A 26,153-nucleotide genomic window follows, 5' to 3' on the forward strand; every position below is an offset into this window, starting at 1 on the left:
GCGCCCACCCACTCCGGAAAACGACTACCTGTATTAGGATAGCTACCCCACACCCAACCTAAGCCCTCTTGTTCCAGCAGTGGCCATGTTGTCATTCACCCCTATGTTGCAATTTGTGTTTTTATGCTGCATTGTGTTCAGTCTATGTCAGTGATTCTCAAAGTGTGGTCCGGGGACCACTGGTGGTCCGCAACAGGTTTTAGGTGGTCCGCGAGGGGATTTCTACTTTTCCAAGACAAACTAGCATAGCTGAAGTCATATTTTCACCACAATAGGATGGGCTTGAAAATGTGAATGAAAAGTAAGTGACCTGCATCGAAATTAGCAGTGTCGAATTAGTACTTGCCAACTGTCAATTCAGTTGACAGGTGGTCCCTGAACATTCTTGGGGGGACAAAGTGGTCCTCGGTCTGAAAATGTTTGAGAAACACTGGTCTATGTACTGATGTTGTTGAGGGTTTTATTTTTGTACCGTTTCCTTTCCATATTATGCTCATGTATGGGGTTGTGTTGCATATATTATGTTCTGCTTATTTTCTGGTTCTGTTCCTGGTGCAGCCACAATGTTGCAGCCAATTTACAGTTTAAGTAACACATTTACACAAATGTACACTGTACATCAGACTTTGCAATCTTCAGTTGCAAAATTGCATTTCTTTAAACGTCAGTTCCCGGAAGATTGGATGAAGGCAACACATATTGCCAACAGTTGGTCTGTGTCAACTTAAAATATAAACAGTGCAATTGCTTCTCCTGCACAACATGCCCCAATGTTAGTCACAAACCCGAACATTTGTTTTCTGTGTCTCCTTCCAGTGTTGTTTAACCCATTGTGTCCTGGAGACACACATATGCTGCATTCAGGTTATTGAGATTTGAGCTGTTTTATTAAAAAATATGGGTAAGTTATAGTTGAATGAACACATTCTAAGGCAAAACGAGGGTCCTAACTTATTTCATGTTTGTATATGCTTCTGAGGCTGAGATATTTAGGATTTAATAGGCAGAGGACACCCTTTCCCCAAAAGGGGTTAGGAAAAAATGGGTTAAAGGAGGAGTATATTCATTGTGTGTGTGTGTTGTTGGATTCTAGCCATTCTACTCCAAGCCATGAAAATCATTAAAAACCCCATTTTGCAAACGTTCTATGTATTAGCTGGAATCCAGCGTGTTCTTTTAAAAGAGTCAGAGAGCATGGTGTCAAATTCTTAAAATTGGCTGGTTTATTTATCCAAAGCATCCATCAAAAAAGTACAAATGTTTAAAGCATTGCAGGGCTCTAGAGTCTGTGGTCTGTGCATCTTGACTTCGCAGCCACGAAAGCATAACTCTTCATTCTCCAAAAGCTGGTCTTTTGTAGGTTTCTTGGGCTGTCACCTCTTGGTCAAGGATCCATGGGGCTTTTTCGTTTACCTTTCAGTTCCTAAGTCCTTATCTATGTCCTGAAGGCATTTGATTTGATTAGTAGTTAAGTAGTAGTTAAACAAGTGATCCAATCAACATGGCAACTTTTGGTGTCCACATGTAGACAATAGGTGACAAGTTGTATTCAGATATCGTGTGTGTGTGTGTGTGTGTGTGTGACCACATGGTTGCCAATAGACGTAACTTGCCTTTGTCATCGGGGAAACACATGCCGTGTTGACAAACCTCAGAGCAGCACATACACAGTTATGTCAATGATTCCATACCATACCATCTCATCTCATGCCATGCCTGAAATGGAGATTCATGGAAAAAGCAATGTTCTGACCTTTTCACCCAAAGATTTTTTTCAGATGCACTCTGACGAGGCTACCCCTTCTTCCTCTCAGTCAGGACACAGTTATTTTCACTTTGAGCCCATATACTGTATATTTGTAATGATAGAGCATGATAGATTTTTTTAAACCACAAGTTGGATTAGAAAAACTGCAGGACAGTTAATACACCAGTTCTAACACTTTTAAGTTCATGGTGTCATCCATTTCACATATGGTGTTGCATGTGTTTTGTTTTGATTTTCGTTCTTGCCTGGTCTGCACTGTTTGCCCAGTTCCTATTCAAAACTTCAGCAAGTCAACGAACTCACTGACCTCATGTGTGGAATGTGTATCGATTGACCCCTTGATCACCTTAGTGTCCAGATAGATCTAAGTGTCCTGGGGTCAAGCTGCCTCAACAGGCAGGAAGGCCGACCATCTGACCCCCTCCTCTTCCCCCGTCATGGTAACCTCTCCCCTGACTTGAGGAGGGGATTTGCTGGCCTATCAGCAACCTCTGCCCAGCAGCGCCCTGACAAGATCTTTGCTTCTTTTGTTGGGAGCCACCGAATACTTTTTTGTTGTCTTTTTCTTATCCCTGGTCTACCATGAAAAAAAACAGCTTCTGCTAAGCTGTGGACAGGGATGTGCTTATTTGCGGGGTTAATTAGGTGCCCTCTTTTTAAAGTCTTTTTCCCCCCTTCACTTTTTTTTCTTTCTTTGATCTGCCTCTTACATGCCAGAAGAAGACCTTAGTTGGTCGAAGTGCTGCTTGTTTTATTAGCTCCGCCAAGGAGGTTATGTTTTCGGTCGCGTTGGTTTGTTTGTTTGTCTGTCTGTCTGTCAGCAGGATAACCCAGAAAGTTATGAACAGATTTTGATGAAATTTTGTGAACTTGTTGGAAATGACCAAAGGAACAACTGATTACATTTTGGTGGTGATCCGGATCATTGCGATATAGGGCAAATTTTGGCATTCCAGTTTCTAACAGAAAGAAATACTTGAAATGAAGAAGAAATGGGATGTAACCCAATGGCCCGGCGGAGGTTTCTAGTTCTACTCTCTGACTGCTTCTAGAAAAAATCTTTCCCTTGGAGTTTCGGTGTGCGGGACATCCACTTGGCACTTTTACAATCATTTATGCATTTTTTTCCCCCCTTTACCCCCTGACCTCAATAATGTGAGGTGTGCATTTATTTTGGTAGATAACTTCATGAACTGCCTCTTACCCACTTGTCATCCAACTCTTCTCAATCCACCCCCTTCTCATCCCTCCATCCCCAGGTCGTGTTATCACAGAGGAGAAGATCCAGGAGGCTAAGCAGTTCTTCCAGATGCACTTTAAACAGAAGGTGTTTGACGAAGAGGGCTGGAGGAGAGTTCTGGAGGTAGGTGAAGCTAACATGAAGGCCTTGTTACCCTAAATAATCCAGACAGTCAGTGATGGCAACACACAGATTTGTCTGAACCCAGTAGCTGGGCAACTATTCGTTAAAAAAAATCTTACTACCACACTGGTCTAGTCAGTCCCCCCTCCGGAGTTCGCAAGCATTTTTCTAAAAGTTGCAGGCTAAAATGTTGCTTGAGGTTTTCCAGAAAATTGAGATGAAAGTTACAGGCTTTTTACATTTTTGTTGTGATTTTGTGACGTCAGTGATGCCAGCGCAATATGTTGCCGAGGATTGGCCTAAGTTGTGGGAAATCACGGTGATTGTTTAAATTGCAACATCACCCGGTTGCATAAGTTGCACAAGATTTCCAAATCGCAACATTGCAATTTCCCGGATGGACTGTCCAGTTACAACCGTACACAATTACAGAGTCTTTTGTAAGGGGTCTTACACACCAAGGCGGTAAAGCGTCGCGGAACGGCCACGTTTTTTACCGGCGTCGGTGAAAATACATTGAAACCTATCTGTCCTTGCACACCAACCGGCGGTAGTCGGGCGTCAGCGCCGCGGGAGCCGGCTCCGCGCCGCGCTGCATTTGGAAAATAGAACTCGAGCGTATTTTTCACGCCGGCGACCGGCGGTGTCTCATTCAAATGAATGGCAAAATAGCATGCTAGCTTTGGCTGTGGCTAGGGTTTTGAATAGGACTGGCCGCGCACGCCGACGCTGTCAGTGTGCAAGGCAGAGAAAAGCACGCCGGCCAAAACTAAGCAGAAAGACCGCGTCCGTCCTGCGACCGTTCCGTTCCGCCTTGGTATGTTTTGGCCCTAATACATTACAGTTAGTCATTGCCATTCTGGTAATAACAATCGTATTGTAACAGTGGCCTTGTATTAATGGTTTCTCACTCACTTTCTCTCTTCCACTTCTTTACTTCTCCTTGCCATGGTCAGAAATACGATGGTCGTCTTCCCATCCGGATCAAAGCCGTTCCCGAAGGCAAGATCATCCCGAGAGGGAACGTCCTCTTCACCGTTGAGAACACAGATCCGGACTTTTTCTGGCTCACCAACTATGTTGAGGTATTGCATTCCTTTTTAACTTTGATCTCTTTGTGATGCAGCTGAAGTAGGGGTGGGCGATATGAAGATATGAAATCGTGAATCGTTAAATCGTGAATGGTGAAAAGTATATAAAATGTCTGTTTTTGTTTTTTGTTGTTTTTATCTCAATGGAAAATCGTGATAAGAAATCGGAATGAAATTTTTATGCAAAAAAATCGTGATATGACATTTTTGCCATATCGCCCACCCCTAAGCTGAAGTAGTATATTATGATGGGGCTTTGAAATTATTTGATTTAGCATTTGCTAGCATATGGCACATTTATTAAGCGTAATTGTAGCACATTAGCATAATGTATGTGGCTATTTGTGAAGCGTTTTCATAGCATTTAATGGCGCGCCAGAATTGTTTCTTTTGGTCTGCAGCCAGATCAATTTCTGGTTACCAGCAAATGGTGTATGATGGATCGCTCCTGTCCAGCCTTTGGTTTGAGGCAATACACCAGAGCTGTGTGTGTGTGTGTGTGTGTGTGTGTGTGTGTGTGTGTGTGTGTGTGTGTGTGTGTGTGTGTGTGTGTGTGTGTGTGTGTGTGTGTGTGTGTGTGTGTGTGTGTGTGTGTGTGTGTGTGTGTGTGTGTGTGTGTGTGAGAGAGAGAGAGAGAATGAGGGCACACACACGAGAGAAAGACTGTGTTTGTGTTTGTGTTTGTGAATGTGTTACTCTGACTATGTGTACAGCTGTTTGTATGTTTTGTGTCTTTCCTTCTGTCTGTTTTGTGTCTGCCAGTGTGTGACTATGACTGGATATGTGTCACTCTGACTGTGGTGTGTATCTCTGTGCGTGCGTGCCATGTACGCTGGCGTGTACTGTAGTATTTGCTTATGCCAGCACGGCGGCGGCTCCCAGAAGCGGCCCAGTCAGCGGTAATTAGGGAAATGAGGTCATGGGAGATGGTGACTGCCTGGCTGCTGGTGGACTGGAGCCCCATTGGTCTCCTGGTGGCCACCGTGCCATCGCCCGATAGCTGGCCCCCACCATCACACATCAGTCACACCCCCCCTGTCCTCTGTCCTGGGACATGCTCCACTGCTCTACTCTCTCCTCTCTCCTGATAGCTGGCCCCCACCATCACACATCAGTCACACCCCCCCTGTCCTCTGTCCTGGGACATGCTCCACTGCTCTACTCTCTCCTCTCTCCTCTGTCCAGCTATTGCTCTCTGTCTCCATCTCGCTCTCTCTCTCTCTCTCCCTCGCTGCCTCTGTTTATCTTGTCTCTTAGTCCTGATGTCTGTCTGCCTGAGCTCTACTGTCCACCCACAGATCACTGTTGTAATATCTCTCTCTCTCTCTCTCTCTCTCTCTCTCTCTCTCTCTCTCTCTCTCTCGCTCTCTCTCTCTCTCTCTCTCTCTGAAGTTCCCTTTGTCTCCCTGATGGCCTCTCTTTCACACTCTCACTCTGTTCCCTCCCCTGTCTTTCTTTCTTTTGGTTTGATTTGTACTTGCTTTTCTCTTTAGGGTCATTTTACGTGAAATCAGACACTTTGGGACCCGACCGACCCGGATTTCGATCATACTTGGTGTGCCTTTTCAGTAGCAAGGTAGCACCACAGAACTGCATTGGTTTGAATCTGACACTAATATTAAGGGAGATACAGACTAGGAAAGGTTCACATGTGAGGGTAGGACACTATACATTCAGCCTTGAATATATCAGTCAGTGTTAGTCACAAAAAGATGCCTGTGGTGTTGTTTGAAAGCTCTTTTCTGGCTCTACATATTACACAATCACCTTGGAATACAACTACTCTCAGAATATGAATTATGATAAATTGAAAAATTAAAAATTGAATATCTAAAAAACTTATATTTTAAAATGGCCAGTTCCTTGACCAAACGTAGCCGGCAATGTCATGAGCAGCACCTAAAATGCTGGTGTTCGGTTTGTTATTCATTTCAGAGAGAATTTGACTCACAAATATGGCGTCATACAGACCACTTACTAATAATATGGTAATACCATAGTAGCATCACATGACAAAACAAAAACAAAACAAAAATGGTCAGTGTCCATGGTCCCAGGTTTCAGAAACTAAGGCAGATGTCCATTTATACACACCAAATGATGATATGTGAATGTTTGAATATTCCTTCTCTGTGTACCTGTGCCATCTTCCCTTTACCGTACTTTAAAGAGATAATCAATGGCTACACTCTCATTTTGTACTCTACCACTGCATTTGAAGCAACAGCTGTGTCTTTTGTAGATAATGTATAAGTACGTCCCGTTGCAGTTACAGGTTCCACTAGAAGCACATCCTGATGATCCATGACAAGTCTATCTGGTCTGAAGGGAAAAGTGAAGGATGGAGATGGCCCATGAGGATGCAGGAAGTTCAGTTTCACCTCTCCAGTGCTCGGCATACATTCCTCAGCACATGCTAGCCACCCTGTTGCCATCATATACAGCTACAACATACCCTTTGATGCTTGAAAATGTAACACATTCCTTTACTGAGCTCACTCTTTCAACTCTGTCTTCTCTGAATGCTCAAAATGGCCTAACTTCCACTGTGTCCATTGACAATGGGCAGAAGCTGTGTAGTTTTTGAGTACCTGGAATAGTTCTTGCAGATTCAAACCTTTTCAACAGGTTCTCAGCTTCATGATGGTACATCTCTGTTGTGGCAAACTGGCAATGGATGTTCTTGACATTATCCTTGACTGACTCCCTTGAACCAGGAACGTTTTTAAAACTATAGTTTTGTAATTCAAGATGCTATTCAATCCTTTCACTGGAACAACCAGTGCAGGCCACAATCCATCCATTTGTATGCTACTACCAAGATCAGTTGAAACTGGGAAAAAAAATCTGTTTTGTTGTTATTTCAGACTGCAACATTCATGATACAATTGCTGTACATCTGTTTCAGAAGCTCCTAATTCAGTTCCTCAGTGACACTTCATCAATGACAGAACGTCCAAAGAAGATCCTATATTTTTTTCTGATGGCTGTGCTGCACAATATAAGAACCTTAAAAGCACAACAAATTTGTGCCACCACGAGGCAGATTTTCACATACCTGCAGAGTGGCACTTTTTTGCCACATCACATGGCAAAGGTCCATGTGATGGCGTTGGAGGGACAGTTAAATGGCTTGCTGCACGAGCAAGTCTGCAACGTCCTATTGACAATTAAATTGTAACGCCATACCAACTGTTTGAATTTGTCAAGGATAATGTCAAGAACATCCATTGCCAGTTTGCCACAACAGAGATGTACCATCATGAAGCTGAGAACCTGTTGAAAAGGTTTGAATCTGCAAGAACTATTCCAGGTACTCAAAAACTACACAGCTTCTGCCCATTGTCAATGGACACAGTGGAAGTTAGGCCATTTTGAGCATTCAGAGAAGGCAGAGTTGAAAGAGTGAGCTCAGTAAAGGAATGTGTTACATTTTCAAGCATCAAAGGGTATGTTGTAGCTGTATATGATGGCAACTGGTGGCTAGCATGTGCTGAGGAATGTATGCCGAGCACTGGAGAGGTGAAACTGAACTTCCTGCTTCCTCATGGGCCATCTCCATCCTTCACTTTTCCCTTCAGACCAGATAGACTTGTCATGGATCATCAGGATGTGCTTCTGGTAGTGGAACCTGTAACTGCAACGGGACGTACTTATACATTATCTACAAAAGACACAGCTGTTGCTTCAAATGCAGTGGTAGAGTACAAAATGAGAGTGTAGCCATTGATTATCTCTTTAAAGTACGGTAAAGGGAAGATGGCACAGGTACACAGAGAAGGAATGTTCAAAACATTCACATATCATCATTTGGTGTGTATAAATGGACATCTGCCTTAGTTTCTGAAACCTGGGACCATGGAAACTGACCATTTTTGTTTTGTGTTTTTGTTTTGTCATGTGATGCTACTATGGTATTACCATATTATTAGTAAGTGGTCTGTATGACGCCATATTTGTGAGTCAAATTCTCTCTGAAATGATTAACAAACCGAACACCAGCATTTTAGGTGCTGCTCATGACATTGCCGGCTACGTTTGGACAAGGAACTGGCCATTTTAAAATATAAGTTTTTTAGATATTCAATTTTTAATTTTTCAATTTATCATAATTCATATTCTGAGAGTAGTTGTATTCCAAGGTGATTGTGTAATATGTAGAGCCAGAAAAGAGCTTTCAAACAACACCACAGGCATCTTTTTGTGACTAACACTGACTGATATATTCAAGGCTGAATGTATAGTGTCCTACCCTCACATGTGAACCTTTCCTAGTCTGTTTCTCCCTTAATATTAGTGTCAGATTCAAACCAATGCAGTTCTGTGGTGCTACCTTGCTACTGAAAAGGCACACCAAGTATGATTGAAATCCGGGTCGGTCGGGTCCCAAAGTGTCTGATTTCACGTGAAATGACCCTTTACCTTTCATCCCCTCTTCTTGTAAACTCTGTTGTTCCTTCTCCAAGTACTAAACTAAAGGATACCTAACCTAAAGAAGACTTTGTAGCTTTTTACGCTGGCCACAACTCCTTCCCTTCCCCCAAATTCCATGGCTTTCCCTGCTCATGGCGTGTGTGTACTTCTCCATGGTCTCTGACTCTGTTTTACCCATCTCTCCATCCGCCCCCCCGCCCCCCATTCAGACCATGCTGGTGCAGATGTGGTACCCCATCACCGTGGCGACCGTCTCCCGGGAGTTCAAGAAGATCCTGGCCAAGCACCTGAAGGCCACCTCCGGCAGCCTGGAGGGCCTGGACTTCAAGCTGCACGACTTCGGCTACCGGGGGGTCTCCTCCCAAGAGGTGAGGTCAGGCCACGGGGTTGTGGAAACGTGGATGTCACATTGGCTACATTTACTATAGTCCCAACTGTCACTTGACAACTTATGACCTCATAATTCTGACTTGTTTGTTTGCTCTTCTTGTTTTTTGGGTTTTTTAACTGCTGAAATTACATTGAAGACTAGATGTTATCATGTGCTTGAAATAGAAAGAGAGATAACTTGGTCATGTGTGCTGACATTTTGTGGGGTTTTTTTTGTATTTTTTGTTCTGCTGACGCAGAACGACTAGGGTTAAAAGCCTGTAGTGATGAGGCTGCTTCAGATGGGCAGATAGCCTCCAGATGCAGCCCAATTGGTTGGGAAACGGGCCACTGACCTTCACCTAAATGTATAAGTCATATGGAGATCTCAATAGGACTTCTGCCCATACAAGTTTGCCTAAGCATTGAAATCTATTCCTATTATTATTAGTTATTTTCCCCCCGACTCTTTGTGAAATCTGACTGCTGTGAGTCTCTGTTGGTGAAGTGTTTGCTCAACCAATTAAAGCATCACGCATCGGAATTAGAATTGAGAAAGTCTGTCAGAGGAGCAGATGAACCATCTTCAAGATAGCAGTGCATTTTCCTACAACTAAACTCTTTTGTGATGACCTGCATACAGGGCTCTAAATGATTTTGTTTTTATTGCCAGCCAAAATGGCTAGTAGATATTAATCTTAAGAGCAAAACACACACTCAATAATGGATCAAAGTGGCTCCTAAATTGGCCTTTTCTACCAGCCAAACTGAAATTTCCCCGGCATTAGGCCAGTTGGCTGGTGTAAATTTAGAGCCCTGCCTGCATGAATGATAAACTCCACATACAGTTAGTGTCAGCAGTAAACTCCCTCTTGTGTTGTTCACTTGTTCTCTGCTTTCCGTGGCTCAAAAAACGGGTATGAAAAATACAAAAGTAATAAATAAATTTAAAATCTGTGCACATTCATACTGAAAAGCATCAGGGAGCCGATTCCCTGCTAGGTCACTCCTCGGGCAATAGCAAACCAAATTGCTGTGCAATTTGCTATCTTGATGTCTTCAAAGCCTCAAGGCACTCCAGTGACTAGTGCTGCTGCAACTGCTACTGAAATGGAAATTAAACTTTTCTGTGCTTACCTAGGCCCTCTAACCTCTGCATAATTGTCACACCACTCCACTCCAGTCTGGAGGTAACCATCTCGGTAACGCTTTAAAGGTTCTTCTAATAAGCGTTTACAGTCACTAGTAAGCAGGTAGTAATACCCTTACAAGTGCCCAATAACATGCTTATTGACTTTGTTAATATGCTTATTAATGTTGTTAACATCTGATGAGTAACTCTATTTGAGTAAAAGCATGAAAATCGGTACACATGGCAGTCATCTTGAAAATTTAGTTTTTTTTCGTGACACTTCCATATCTAGTATTAGTCAGCATATCAAGATGGATATGTGTACCGATGTGAATAATGAGACTAAAAAAATAAACCACCATAAACGCATAATAAGCAGCTTATAAGATGTTAACAGTCAATAAGCATGTTATTGGGCAATTGTAAGGGTATTACTACCTGCTTACTAGTGACTATAAACGCTTATTAGAAGAACCTTATTCTAAAGCGTTACCGCCATCTCCACCTCAACCGCTACTTGGCATGGGAGTGCCTGGTACGGTATGGTACGCCGTGACAGTGCGGTGCAGGTGTGGTGCGGCATGCTCCGGAAAGGTCGGCACTGTCGTCTCCACTCGCATCAGGCTGCCCACAGGAAGAGAGCCAGGTGCAGCGTGACTGCAGATATAGCCACTGCCCTTCCCAGAGGTCTCTCCAATTGGGCATGCTGTGACGTGTGTACTGTATTGTCTGGTCTCTGTTGCCCCAGTGATGGATTAGTTTTCAATGAGACGTGGTGTGTCGCTATATTGACTGAGCTGATGGTAGAGATGATAATGATAATGGAAGTGTGCAAGCAGGTGTTTTAGGGTGAGGGGTTACCAGCAAGGTATGGTATGAACTGTCTTGCTCACTGGTTACAGTGGCTAGTGCTTTTCCCCAAGTCACCATGACTCTGTACTTATACGCTCAAAAGAAAAAGTGCTGAAGCATCTGTTGACATGGGTGATGATTCAGTCGGCAAGTTTATTAGACTTTGGCCAAAGGAGAGAGAAAGGAGTGCCTCACAGCAACCTAATGACACTCACATTTCACCCTGGCGCTCTCTCCTCTGCACCGACATTTTATCATTTTAGAATATGTGACATTCGGACAGACACATTGTTTTATCCACCCCCCTCTTAAAAAAACAGGCTTTATACAATAATAGTGCACCAATTTATATTTGCTGGCTGACTTGGAGCGATCTCGATCTTCAGGCAAGACGGCACTTGAGGACTTGCTAATGTTTTCTCCCTCTTATCTCCTGTTCCTCCAATTGTCTGCCAAGGCAGCTCACGCCGTTCTCAGCTCCGACCGAGCACGCTAACCCCCATCGATGGAAATGGAGGCTGCAGTATGTATCCTGCCTGCCTGCCGGCTGCTCACTAGGGCTGTAACTATATTGTATCGAACCGAGAAATCATGATACTCAGAGTCGCAATACTGTATCGTGATACAAGGAGGCAGTATCGTGATACGCCCTTTCGAAGTTTTGTTACCCATTAGTCCATAAAACAACCTTATGATTTGATTTGTTTCCAAGCTTCAATGCAGATACATTTCAGAAATTGTGAGGCGTATTGAACCGTTGGTCAAACATCGTGATATGAACCGAATCGTGAGTTGAGCGTATCGTTACAGCCCTACTGCTCACGGGCAGCATTATCAGGAGGAGATGCAATCTTGCAGCTTATTGAAGTTGGACCACATGTGTATTTTCTGCCGCAGCCCCTTAATGGTTTTCTACTCATGAGAAGAGCACCCCGGGCTTTCCACTCTGAGCAATGTCTCTCTATTGCTCTCCTGCTCACTGTGGTCGAAGAGCGATGATCTATATTTTTTATTCCTCAAGGGTTGCACAAGATGTGACTGCAATCGACTGTTTTGATCTCTCTGTTTTTTTGGTCCTTCTGAGGTTTTTGTCTTGACTGTTCGGTCATATGGCTGATCGATCGAGTGACATAGTTCGGGGGTGAATGATGGTCTTATTTAGGGGTGTGTGTGCGTGTCGTGTGTCTTTCCTCTGGCCCTGGTCAGCAGTGAGTGAGTTGTGTGCATGACTGTCTGTTGGCTGCTCTGCTGTCTCGCTGGCTGCAGCTGGGATCTGCCATGTCACCACCACCCGCCTTTCAGCTTGACTCGAGTCTTGGCAAATTGAATCACGGCTGCAAGAAGTGGTCACGGTGTGCCGTGCGTGCCTCTGTGTGTGTGTAGATGGACTCCTATGCACACAGCAGATGGCTTGTGTGGCCACATACACATACATGGCATCTGTGTGTGTGTGTGTACATGTGTGCAATTACACACACACACACACACACACACACACACTCACACACACACCCTTTATTGTGGCTGTGGCTGTGAGCGTTGATGGCACCCTGGGTTGTTATTACGCTCCCTTCATTGTCCCCATTATCATTAGCCTTTATTGGCTCCCACCGTTCACTCCTCATTTCCCCTCTGCTCTGCTCTGCTCGCCCTTTTTTGTGCTTTTTTTTTTGGTGCACAAAATGAGTCAACAATTAGATGGCAGCCTTGATGAGTTGATGACATGCGGTTCACTCAAGCCCCTGCCTGGTACGCTGCACTGTTGCTTGAGTGACAGGCGTCGTTCTGCTTGCGGTAATAAGGGGATTTGGTTTGCCGTTTTAGCCGTAGCCACTTCATGCTAAATGGGCTTGTCAACGAGACTATTCACTCTTTGCTGTAAACACTCGACTACATCATAACAACATGGCTATCACATTACGGAAAGACTTTTTAAGTAACGTATTTAGGTTTGGTCTTAACCATTTTGTTGACGATAAGGTTATAACAGATGCTCCGCGATAAGGGGTTAATTCGATTTCCCCTTGTTCTGTAGGCTAACTTAAGTTCAATTTGTGTAGTTTGATTTTGACTAGCGCCAGAAAACAAGAAAAACTGTGTGTAATTGTGTAAAAGTAATGTAATTGAAAGTGCAGTTGAAGTTTGGAGTTAAACGTTTGGAGTATCAGCAAAAAAAACTTTAAGGCACACACTGAAACTTTGGATGGTGATGTGTGGGTTTTTTTTTTTTTTTTTTTTTTTTTTAAGCTGTCTGAAACACAGTGCTCCCCATTCCGGCACACATAATGTAGCCGTGTGACATACAGTAATGTGTTATGAGTCATCGGGATGAGAGGTCGAGAGCGAGAGAGCGAGGGAACATCAGACCTCCTCAGTCTGTATTTGCAGATGGTGCCGATTTCATGCTGTCTGTGTGCTCCCGCAAATGTATGAGGAAATGTAATGTTCGGTAATGGTGTGATGAACAAATGTCTCCTCGTTCGGTTCCTTTTACAGTAATTTAACCTGTGTCTTTCTCTCTTTCCTTGTGTATGTGTATTGTGGTGTCAATGGTGTCTGTATGTATCCGTGTCTGCGTGTGCGACGCACGTCTGCGTGTGCTGCGTGTATGTGTGTGTATGTGTGTGTGTGTGTGTGTGTGTGTGTGCGTGTGTGTGTAGTCAGCAGCGCTGGGTGGAGCTGCTCACCTGGTGAACTTCTGCAGCACAGACACGGTGGCCGGTCTCCTGATGGCTCAGCGCTACTACTGGTGTCCCATGGCAGGCTTCTCTATCCCTGCCGCAGAACACAGGTGAGAACACACGCACGCACACACACACACACACGCACGCAGCGCTTCTACGGCTGCCCGATGGCCATCCCCGCCCCCAAACACAGAGGTGACCACACACACACAATCACACACACACACAATCACACACACACACACACACACACACACACACACACACACACAAACACAAACACCTCAGCAAACACCTACACATTCATTCTCACAGGTGCTCTCATATCTGGTGGTTAGATCTGTGATTAAATAACGCAACCGCACTGGCACAGGATTTGTTTTCTCAAGAATTCTTTTGTAGCAAGGAGCAGGCTTCACTCAAGTGTTGATGAATTACTTTGAGTGTGCGGGCCCAAGTGATGAAACTTCAAACTTAACCCAGAAAAATGTGCACTCCTTGCATCAAGCAGGGCTGGACTGGGAGAAAGCATCAGGCCGGGCATTTTCAACCAAGACTTATCCGCTAGGCCAGTGGTTCCCAACCTATGGGTCCACAAAGATCCACAGTGGGTCACGAAGCCCTCTTGATTTTAAAGGGTTTAATTTATTTTAATACCATATATAGCCCATGTTGAATGAATAAAAGCATAAAAGAATGATGAAGCATTTAAATTAAAATATGCATAGAAGCAGCAATATGTAAGGGATAGATTTAACATTTATTCTATATTTGACTTAAAACAATTTGAGGAAAAAAATTAGTTTTTGCAGGAATCAGAGTAACGTGATTCCCGCTCGCACCGTTGGGTCACAAAAGATTACAATGGTAAAAATATGGGTCCCTGAAGAAAAAGGTTGGGAACCACTGCGCTAGGCAATGAGACAATGAAGCCTGGGACAACATTTTTAGTCTTCCATTACGAGCTATTTCGATCCCAACAGCCAAAATGAATATTTAAATCTGACTTGGAGAGGTCTGTTGTAGCAGCATTAGGACTGATACCACTACATAGAGGGGAGGACCAGGCCAAAGTCATCAACAGTCAACCGGGCATATTCCCTCTATGCCTTCTGGCCAATCCAACTATGGCATCAAGTGTCACAGACGCATTTCGGCATGTGCCTTCATTGTGTAACCGCAAGGTGCACCGCTTTTTTTTTTTAATTAATTTCTTGAGAATTTCCATGGCATCTTGATCTATAATTTCCATATTCCATGGAAGACCTCTTGTTCCATCATGTCTAAATCACTTCGTTTCTGAAGAAGCCCCACCTCAGGCATCATTCAGGCCTGAGGGTTATTCACAGTAACTGTCCCCATTATGATGACACAGTCACAGGTGCCTGACACCTTAAAAACAACAGCTCCTCACTGGCGCGTATGTATACTGACGTTGCGTAACCTTTGGGCTGAGATGTGGATTGTGTTGTTGATCATGTTTGTCGATAGAGATGTGTGGATCAGGGCTTGACACTTGCACCTGCTAACCGGCCAAATGCTGGTAAAACTTTGCAGCGGGTAGTAACAATTTCAGTGTCAATAGCCCATTGGCTCATCTATATTGCCCCTTGTGTATCAATTGTTTGTATTTTAGTTAAAGAAAAAGCTCAGTTACTCTGGTTCTATTTGTTTGATTTATTTCCATATACAGTAGAAAGCTATGCACTCATCTTCTTGCTTTAGCAACTTATCTTCTGAAATTAGTTGTACAGTATGTATGATAAAGCAAAAAAAAAGATATATATCAAATTTGTGGCTAGTAGAATAGCTGAATGGCTAGTGGCTCGGGAAAAACACTAGCCACAGTGGCCAGTGAGTGAGAATGTTAATGTCAAGCCCTGGTGTGGATCTAATAAAGATGGTAGTGTTGGCCCTGCACTGTGTTACTGCGCCGGCCACCCGGGTTCGATTCCGACTCGGCTCATTTGCCGAACCTTCCCCTTCTTCTCCCTCTTGTCACTCATTTCCTCTCTATGCTCCACTGTCTTGTGGAGTCACCGTCTTGTCACAAATAAAGGCAAAAAAGCCATTAAAAATATGGTAACACTTTATTTTAGGGATACATCTATTAGCATTAATACATACAATGTTAATGCCTGTATAAGTAACTTGTAAGGCATGTACTCTCTAAGCAAACGCTAAGGCCTAGGTCCTTACTAAGGTTAAATTGGTAATAAATCCCTTCTTGTGCATGAACAAGACATTTGCAAATACATGCCTAACAAATGTTTGTTTTTGCTATGTACATGCCTTACAAGTTACTTATACAGGGACATTGTATGTATTAGTGCTAATAGATGTATCCCTAATATAAAGTGTTACCAAAAATATTTATAAGCCAAACTGCCAGGGCCATCTTCCCTTACCAACACCATAACCAAAAAATGAACCTGTTATTATTGTTTAGTAGTGGTAGTGGCACCAGCACTCATTTTTTTTTTTACACAATACTGTATACTGAAGAACCTGGAGCACTAGCCAGTACACCTCCTCTTTCATACCTTTTTGCAAACTCTCCCATAATCAAAAATGTCCATGGCATCTCGATCTGTCATTTCATGCATGTTCTGCGGAAGACCTGTTGTTGTTCCATCATGTCTAAATCACTTCTGAAGAAGCCCCACCTCAGGCATCATTAAGGCCTGAGGGTTATTCACAGTAACTGTCCCCATTATGATGACACAGTCGCAGCTGCCTGCCACCTTTAAAACAACAACTCCTTTCTGTTAAAATGTACAGTAACTTACATGTATTGTTTCTGTCTAAAGTCATTAGTTACCAAAATTAATAAAAAATAAAAAAAGCAATTCCATGTTCAACTATCATGAGACGTGTTCCAGCTATGTAGGAGTATAAACTAGCTGGCAGGTGGCTGTGTTGATTAGAAATGCTATTTTCAACCATTGACAAAATCTCTCTTAGTCATACACGCTGCTGAATTGTATGTACTGTATGCTGACGTTGCGTAACCTTTGGGCTGAGATGTGGATCGTGCTGTTGATTAGGGGTGTAAATCACAGCCTTCATGACGATACGATGCAGTATCGATTTCTTAAATCAGGGATTACATTTTTTATGATACTTAAGAATTCCCCACAATACGATGCGATTCGGTTCGATTCGATTTTTTCCAATTATTTTTCCACTACTATTGTGTTATGGAGCTAGGGCATTCAATTCTTTTCGATTCTTAAGAATGCCCCACGATACAATGCAATTCGATTAAATCGCCGGCCGATTCTTCCGATACATCGATACATTTTGATTTTATTTACATCCCTACTGTTGATCATGTTGGTCAATAGAGATGTGTGGATCTAGAGGCAGTAGATGGTAGATGGAGTTCATAAGCCTAGCTGCCCGTGCCATCTTGCCTTACCAAAGGCATCATCACAATAAAAAATGAACCTGTAATTATTGTTTTATGGACGAAGACCACCATGCGTTGTTCAGTGTGTGATCAATTTTACTTGAGAGGGTAGTGGCACCAACACTCGTTTTTTACATATACTGTATAATGAAGAACCTGGAGTGCTTAGTAGCCAGTTCCTCCTCTTTCATACCTTTTGGTAAACTCCCCCAAAATCCTACACCTGTTTTGCCTTTTTAGTTTTCTCAGATGTACTTTCTTCTCTTTTTTTCCTCTCTGGCTGTCTTTCCCTGTACACTTTGTCTATTCTCTCTCTCTCTCTCTCTCTCTCTCTCTCTCTCTCTCTCTCTCTCTCCCTCTCTCTCTCTCTCCCTCTCTCTCTCTCTCTGCGTCCACAGCACCATCATCTCGTGGGGCCGCAGTCGTGAGAAGGACGCGTACGAGAGCCTCCTGGACCAGTTCCCCTCGGGGCCGCTGGCGGTGGTGAGCGACAGCTACGACATCTTCAAGGCCTGCAAGCACATCTGGGGCGACAAGCTGAAGGAGCGCGTCATGGAGCGGAGCGAGGACTCGGCGCTCGTCATCCGGCCAGACTCCGGGGACCCTGCCGACACCTTGCTAGAGGTGGGTACCTCGGGTGGCCATGACGGGACGGCAATACCAGAGAGAGTAGATAAGAGAGAGGTTCAGCTGGCCCATTGTTTCCGGGTTCTACTGTCGCAAGGGGGAGGGGAGGGGGGTGGGATCCCCCTTTAGGCAGACCTAAGGACTGTTCTATTCATTGTAGGAGCTTTATGACACGCCCCCTTAGGCAGACCGGAACCTGGTCACGTTAGCTGCCCCTAGAAACCTATTATGTTGGCATATCTCTATACTTAAAGAATCTCTGGCAATACTGCCCTACAAAGGCAAAGAGCAGTAGCTACACAGTTTGTCAAAATTGCATTCAGACCGCAAACGTCTTTATTAACCCTCTTGTTATCTTGTGCGAAAGCCTTATGGTCCAAATGCATCCCGTTTTAGAGATATTGCCATGTCAAATCTGCAGTGACTACTATATGCAACTGGTAACACTTTATTTTAGGGATACATCTATTAGCACTAATACATACAATGTTCCTGTATAAGTAACTTGTAAGGCATGTACAAAGCAAAGTCAAACATTTGTTAGGCATGTATTCGCAAATGTCTTGTTCATGCACAATAAGGGATTTATTACCAATTTAACCTTAGTAAGGACCTAGTAGGCCTTAGCATTTGCTTAGTACATGCCTTACAAGTTACTTATGCAGGCATTGGGATGGTGTATGTATTAGTTCTAATACAGTATCCCTAAAATAAAGTTGTTGTGGCGAGGCCATGACAGCTTGGATACCAATACTTTGAAGTCCTTTTTCTCAGTTTCAATGTAGGCCTAGTTACTACAGTTTACTACAGTGCATCTTTAAGACAGGTTGTGGAACAGAGGCATTGGCAGAGGCGCCTGTGGAGTAGGAAGCAGGCAGTTCTGGCGCGGAGTCACCAGACCAGCTCGTCTGGAACGCCCTGTCAATTACAACTGCAGTGATAAGCCAAGAGTTCATGATAGTGCATTTGAAAAGTATCCACCAAAGATGATTGATTCCGTAAGAAACTCTTTATCTCCATCTCTTCCTCATCAAAGTGGTGTACATTTCTAAGCTGCCATTTCATGGCAGAAAGAATGGTGTTCGATTGGGGAAAGTCGCAGACATTTAGGAGGAATTGATCCCACTTTGTTGCTCTGTGACTCATAGCAGTCTTTATCTTGGTTACCATTGAAAATGTTTCTATGCACCAATATATGTGTGATTGTTCTTAGAATGAAATGTAAACATGGCCAGGATTGTAATCACACACACACACCTTCAATGGGTGTGTGCACGTTATGGGAATCCAGGTAACTTTTACATTTTCTTCAGAGAACAATCATTTCAGTAGGTTTTTTTTTTTTTTACAGCGGCAGAGGTCAAGCATATCAGTAATTGATTTTCAAACAGACAGAAAGACGGCATGGCTTTTGAGAAGGCATAGGCAGACAGCCGGTTAGCGGAGTGCGTGGTGGAGTATTTTTAGACCTGTGACTCATCCGCTTGCTGATATTTGCCTGTTGCGCTGAGCACTTAGATTTTTTTTTTTTGTAGTCATCATGAGATTTGAAGGTCTGACTGCACTTCCGCTCTCTCTCTCTCTCTCTCTCTCTCTCTCTCTCTCTCTCTCTCTCTCTCTCTCTCTCTCTCTCTCTCTTTCTTTCTCTCTCTCTCTCTCTCTCTCTCTCTCTCTCTCTCTCTCTCTCTCTCTCTCTCTCTCTCAGGTGATCAGAATTCTGGAGGAGAGCTTTGGTTGCTCTCGAAATGCCAATGGCTACAAGGTGCTGCCGTCCTACCTGCGCATCATCCAGGGTGACGGCATTGATCTGAAATCAATCGAATCGGTAGGGATTTAATGTAAACCAGAAGATGTTTATTTATTTATTTATATATATATATATATATATATATATATATATATATATATATATATATATATATATATATATATATAGTTATTTTGTTTGTGTTTTTTTCTTACGATATTTTGGATTTCAGCGATACAGAAATACTGTTTTTATGACTTTCTAATAGTTGGAATGGTGGTTTGGCATTGCAACTAATTTAGAAGATTATTCAATTAAATACTCAACATGTTGCTCCTATAGAAGGGCCACACTATTTTGATAATTTCTAGTCAAGTCAAGTCAAGTGTACTTTTTTGTCAAAAATCTATGTACCGGTAACAGGGTTAGCACAGAAGTTTGAAATTGCGTTTGACCAATCGCCAATGTGCAGTAAAACTAAAACATTTACATAAATAAGTCATGAGAAGTAAGACATTAATTTCTCTCTCTCACACACACACACACACACACACACACACAAACTAACATACAACAAATTTACAATTCTTTGTCTCTGTACTATCCTGAATGTGGTAATGAGCTACTGTTTCGTATCATCTTTCCCTGGGTGCTAAGTACCTTGTGTAGTTGGCCCATATGGCAGATCCTCAAGACTAACTTCAATCTGTGATTGGCCCATGGCAGATTCTCAGTGCTAACTCTCTGCTGTGATTGGCCCATGGCAGACTCTCAGTGCTATCTCTCTTCTGTGATTGGCCCATGGCAGACTCTCAGTGCTAACTCTCTTCTGTGATTGACCCATGGCAGATTCTGGAGAGGCTGGGGGATGAGGGCTGGAGTGTGGAGAACGTGTTTTTCGGCTGCGGCAGCGCTCTCCTGCAGAAGCTCAACAGAGACACGCTCAACTGTGCCTTCAAGTGCAGCTACGTGGAGTCCAACGGCAAGGGGGTGAGTCACACCAGCCCCGCTTTCCTTTTCTTTTCTTTTTTCAAATATATAATACATGTCCTAACTACACCTTTACTATGAGGAAAAACAAAGAGGAATGCTTTCTTGGGTTTACCCAAAAAAAAGTTTCTGAAAAAAATGCACAATGTGCTCATCGTCTCACTCATTTGGACCAAAGTTGAGAAAACTGTTGAGACTCTCCTAGTGTTGGGTCTAAGTTTGGTTCTTTAGCAAAAATTAAGTAATGTACTGTCATCAATTAGCACTTTACTCGACTTTGCAAAACACATTCTGTGGGATAATGCCATTCGGCTGTGTGTAAGGGGACAGCAGCTTCTCAGCACAGCCCTGTAAAATTCTCCTCCAGTCACGTTTGAGCTGCCTGTGCCAGTTATTGCCCTCCCAGAAGCTTCTGCCTTGCCACCCGTCTGCAGTGCTGTTTTTTTTACACCGCGGGACTAATGAGCGATAATTAGGCAGGCCTGATGCTCGTTGGCACTGACTCACTCAGTGATTGGGAAGCTGTGAGAACTACTGTATGAGTACTGTGATGGGGGAGAGGAGTGGAGTGGAGAGAAAAGGAAGAAGGGCCTTGGAGAGTGGAGTGTAAGGCAAGGCAAGTTTATTTGTTTAGCGCAGGGGTTCCCAACCTTTTGCAACTTGGGGCCCACTCGAAATTGTTAAAAATGTTCGGGGCCCACCTCTGACCCAATTAAGTATAAAACTCAAATAAATCAACAGCAACACACACCAAAATATGAATATTATTTTTGGAAAATTATTTCAAGGCCCACTTGGAATACCTTCAGGGCCCTCCATTGGGCCCCGCCCCATAGTTTGGGAACCACTGGTTTAGCACATTTCATACACAGGTGCAAATCGATGTGCTTCACAAAAAACAAATGCAAAAAGAAAGGAAATCGCAGGAAAGCATCTGAGAACAACTTTGTCTTGAGTGTAGATTTAAAGCTATCAATAGTGGGTGCATTTTTTACGTCATCTGGAAGCTGGTTCCAAAGCTTTGCCGTATAGAAGCTAAAGGCTAAAGTGTAGAGATGAGGGAGGGGAAAGGAGAGGGAAAGAGAAGAGCGGCGAGAAGAGAAGGGCTCAAGAAGATGGCACCAGAAGGAGAGCCATGGAGAGAAAAAGAGAAGAGAAGAGAAGAGGGGAGAGGAAGGCCCAAGTTTAGATTCTTACCTGTATGCCAGTGCTTTCATCTTGGGGACTCGTCAGCCTCACCAGGGCCCCACTGATTAGATTTTGTGGGTATTAAAGAGTTGACAGAAGAGACGTGAACTAGAGCGAGTGAGGGCTTTTTACCAGGCCTCTGAAAACATTCACAGTTGGCGCTGTGGTTTATCATCGATTGAGGTACTCGTGGTGTGTCCTGAGACACGAGCTTGAATCCAACCTGGGGTCTGAGTAGAAATTACCTCTTCAAACATGGCTGTGGCAGGGCTGACATAGTAGTCAGGCTAAAGTGTCTGGTATCAGGCTTGACGGAGCTGGTCCGCAAGAATAGAATCTAGTCACTGGGTTTTTCTTATTTCAAAAAGTGTTAAAGGGTCAGGATTGTCTTCACCTATCAGGCCTGTTGAAGGTACTAACTATTTACGTGTCGCATGATCGGGGGTTGCTGCATACCCCAGAACTTTATGGAATTTGAGCTATGCCAACAGCCCGACCCCACCCAACCTCTCCCATTCACTTTGTACGTGTGTGTGTGCGTATACAGTATGCATGCATGCGTCACTGCTGTCCACAATACGGACAAAAAAGACCAAATAACAATTGAAAAACACTTTAATCGCTTTATTTATTGATTATTGAATAAACAAATAACTGTTTGTCTGCAGATGGATGTATACAAGCAGCCGGTGACAGACCCATCCAAAGGCTCCAAGCGAGGCCGCCTATCCCTGCGCAAGAACTCTGACGGCTTTATTGAGACGGTGGAGCGAGGCATAGGCAAACCAGAGGAGGTGAGCCGCTACACTAAATACGCGCGCGCATAAAAAACATATATTTACATACCGTGTAATGCATGCAAATGGAGGATAAAAAATGGCCGCTCCAACATACACTCTCAGAGTTAACAATCCATCAGTCTATTTGGTTCCGATTGGGTGGCTTTGCCCATAAAGTGTTGTTTTGTGTGTTTCTACTGTATATGTGACATGCGTGCAAAGTTGATTTGGAAAGTCTTGGCCCACCATTTCCTACCTACACAGACTCTTTTGTACACCAACACTCACTCTGCCAGAAGTTGTAAACGGCGTGTGTTGCGCATACAGTTGCACGGAATGTCCATGTGTAAGAGACTCTCCCTACTGTATATTTCACTTATTTTGACAGGGAAATTGTTGGTACCGTTTAAAAGAAATGTTCTGATTGAAAGACACGTGTAGCTTTAAATAGTTGTTTTTCAAACCTACATTTACTATACATTAAATGTTATGTTTCTTAAAGGGACACTGTGTGAGATTTTTAGTTGTTCATTTCCAGAATTCATGCTGCCCACTCACTAATGTTACCTTTTTCATGAATACTTACCACCACCATCAAATTCTAAGTATTCATTATGACTGGAAAAATTGCATTTTTCATACATGAAAAGGGGGATCTTTGAATTTCCTAAAATAGCCATTTTTAGCTGCAAAAATGACTGTAATTGGACCATACTAGTTAATATTTGTTTATTACTTAGTACACTTTCATGTTAAGATCAAATTTGGCAATAGGGAGCCTAGTTTCAATGACCATTTCCTGCACAGTGTCCCTTTAAATGAAATGAAGTTTTAAATGAACCGACTATATATGTATATCACAGACTGTACTGTTTAGAACTAGAAAACATTTATCTAATTCTGCCTTTCTGTCTCTCTCTCTCTCTCTCTCTCTCTCTCTCTCTCTCTCTCTCTCTCTCTCTCTCTCTCTCTCTCTCTCTCTCTCTCTCTCTCTCTAGGACATGCTGGTGACGGTGTTTGAGAACGGCTCCCTACTGCAGGACTACACGCTGGAGGAGATCCGGAAGAACGCTCGGCTGACGGAGGACGAGATCGCGCCCCCGCAGCACAACCAGGACGAGCTTAACGGCCTGGACCTGCACCACAACAAGCACATCATGAACGGCGTGCATTGATTGGCTGCCACTTCACCACCCCCCACCCCCTTGACAGCTCGTCTGTCTGCACTGACTGCCACACACACACACACATACACATACACACACACTGCCCCAATGGCTGCCGTAACACTGCCCTAAAAAGACAAACTTGACTTGACTTCTTGTTGTCCCTCTTTGATTGGGGTCAAACAGACATCACTTGCTTCTCTATCTTTGACTCTTTTAACGGCAAAACAAAATGGAGAGAAAAAAAGACCAGCCAATTGGAATGCCATGGCTACTGTCTGTTGTGCACGACGAATATTTGTTTTATTTGTTGTTTCAAACTCTGGGTGTACGCCATATTCTTTCTAATGGCTTTTAGACAATGTTGTATTTCTTTCTTTTTTTGAAAAAAAAAGTTATTTTTCTTCTTCATTCTAGCAGCCATTTGCTTTTGATGCCACTGCAGGAGCTGTAGGCCAGCATTTCTTATGCCGTTCTTAGAATGCCAAATGGTTGACGTGGGACAGTATTCCCCAGCTGTATACTATATACTTAAGCTGATTCCGAAACGGCGGGAGAAGATTTCCTCTGACTTCCATTCGAAGGCGCTTCCGAGTCCACTACATGGGAGCATATCAAGCAAACCAAACAAAAAGCAGACCGTAACATCGCAACGCAACCTCACATTCTCACAGATGACTTCATTCCCTCGTCTTGTGTCCAGTCAGACAAGCTCTGACTGTGGTGTGTGTGCCTGTTCGAATACTTAAATCATGTTTGTGTTTGCTAACTTAAAGAAAAATAATAAAAATGTGTGCCCACTGGTTAGCAAGTACAGTTTAAACCCAGAATGTCAGCTGTTGATGTCAGATGTTAGATACGGTATGCACCCAAAAAAGTGAGAAAAGAGGTCTCGTCTCCCTTTCTGTAGGTTTCGTAGATGTGTAGCAGTAACGAAGGCAAATTGGTAATAATAACGATATATTTGTTTGATTTTATTTGAATTGTTGCTCTGACTTTTGACCACAGTGTTGTGTGTATGTAAACAAGTGTTTTTGTCGTTGAGCACATGCAGAGCTGTGCTGGAGGGGGGAGGGGAGGGACACAGTTCTAAGGGTCTGCTGGTTCCACCAGCTCTAGCCTTAAGAACCTCTGGAGCTGTTTGCAGAACGCTGCCAGTGCTGAATCCTGCATCAGTTGCACTGGGAACCAGAGTGTTAACCTGTTAACCATCGGAGTAGGTCTTGGGTGAACCAGCCGACCGACGCCTTTGATGTGATCATGGGTCGTTTTCAAGTTCCCAAACACTCCGATAAACACGGCGTGAACACTGTCAGCTGGTTCAAGATCGGGTGCAACTCAAGAACCAGCACCGGCGCGGTTCTCTGTCGGCCCGTAGACGCTATGGAATCTTCCGGGGAAGTGGAGCAGGCTCCCGTCTTAGTCTTGACACTCACATTTTTGTCCTCCACTCAAGCCAATTTCTCCACATGGAACTTGATTTTTAAATTGTGAGAGCATGTGCGAGTGCTGGTTGTATGAGCAAGGGAGGGTGCGTATTTGTGTTGCCTTATTTAGTGATTTGAGAATATCCTTGGCATGTTTTTAATTCCTTTTTCCCCCCTCCCCCCCTCTCTGTCTGAACTCGGGTTGAAAATATGCTGCGTTATTTAATTTGTTTGTTTTTGTTGTTTCTCTTGTAGATGTTTCAGGCTATGCCGTTGAGCAAAATAACCAATTTACTGTGTAATTGGATTGGTTGATATGAAGCGGATGACCCTACCTCCTTTTCTATACAACAACAATAATGTATATTTAGAAGATCAGTGGTAATTCACTAAAATTGTATTTTCTTTTTATGTAAATATTGATGAACATAATATTGTTTTCGCTCCGTTCTTTTGCTGTACAAAAGTCATATTTTGTATCAGGAAATTAAATGGACCTTTTACTTATAATTTAGCATCACTTTGTGGTTGAATGTTTTACTTCAAGTGTAAATATTTTGTCGAAGTTAATTGATCAGGACTTAGGATCCAGGTACGGGGGGGGAAAAAATAAGGCCTTTGTAATGATCTCAATGAAATAAATGTTGTGACTCTAAATCCCGGACGCCCTCTTCTCAAATTTAGACAAGCATGGTTGATCATCAGTTGCCAAACTGAGTCACACTTTGAAAGTGGTGTCCTTAGCATGTGTATTTGAACCAATGCCATGTTCCTTGATGACACTGATGTATAAATAGGAATTGCCCTTTCAGTGTACCCTCAGACTCGCCATGGCTTTCATAACAGAGTATAAATGGCAAAGTTTAGTGCACCCTTGCGTCTCCTCATCCACCCACAACACAGAAGTGTTTGAGATGGAAGAAATGGGCCTCTGTTGCCTTCCATTTAAGCCTTGAATGTTGTTTTTGAACCCTTTGGTGGTTCATTGAACGTTTTTTGCTAGTTGACTCTCTGTGCATGGTATGCTTTTTTGTCTTGGATAGTTGTCGTGAAATGCATCAGTGGTGCCAGACTGGCAGGTTAAGTCAAAGAACGTTAGCCATATGGCTCTGGTGTTTGGCCTT

At 43.3% G+C, this 26,153-nt stretch overlaps 1 protein-coding gene across 2 annotated transcripts in view; it reads left to right on the top strand.

The window, feature by feature from the left end:
- The window catches only part of nampt2 (nicotinamide phosphoribosyltransferase 2), a 37,223-nt gene extending 11,680 nt beyond the window's left edge, over positions 1-25,543 (top strand). For both annotated transcript variants that reach the window (XM_063214917.1, XM_063214918.1), the window contains exons 3-11: positions 3,028-3,131; positions 4,088-4,216; positions 8,866-9,024; positions 13,670-13,800; positions 17,504-17,729; positions 19,438-19,557; positions 20,329-20,469; positions 22,326-22,451; positions 23,435-25,543. In XM_063214917.1, coding sequence (XP_063070987.1) covers positions 3,028-3,131; positions 4,088-4,216; positions 8,866-9,024; positions 13,670-13,800; positions 17,504-17,729; positions 19,438-19,557; positions 20,329-20,469; positions 22,326-22,451; positions 23,435-23,611 — 1,313 coding nt within the window. In that variant the 3' untranslated portion in view covers positions 23,612-25,543. The remainder of the gene's footprint in view (positions 1-3,027; positions 3,132-4,087; positions 4,217-8,865; positions 9,025-13,669; positions 13,801-17,503; positions 17,730-19,437; positions 19,558-20,328; positions 20,470-22,325; positions 22,452-23,434) is intronic.
- The last annotated feature ends 610 nt before the right edge of the window (positions 25,544-26,153 follow it).

The sequence above is a fragment of the Engraulis encrasicolus genome, chromosome 14, assembly GCF_034702125.1.
Source record: "Engraulis encrasicolus isolate BLACKSEA-1 chromosome 14, IST_EnEncr_1.0, whole genome shotgun sequence".
NCBI classification, from domain to species: Eukaryota; Metazoa; Chordata; class Actinopteri; order Clupeiformes; family Engraulidae; genus Engraulis; species Engraulis encrasicolus.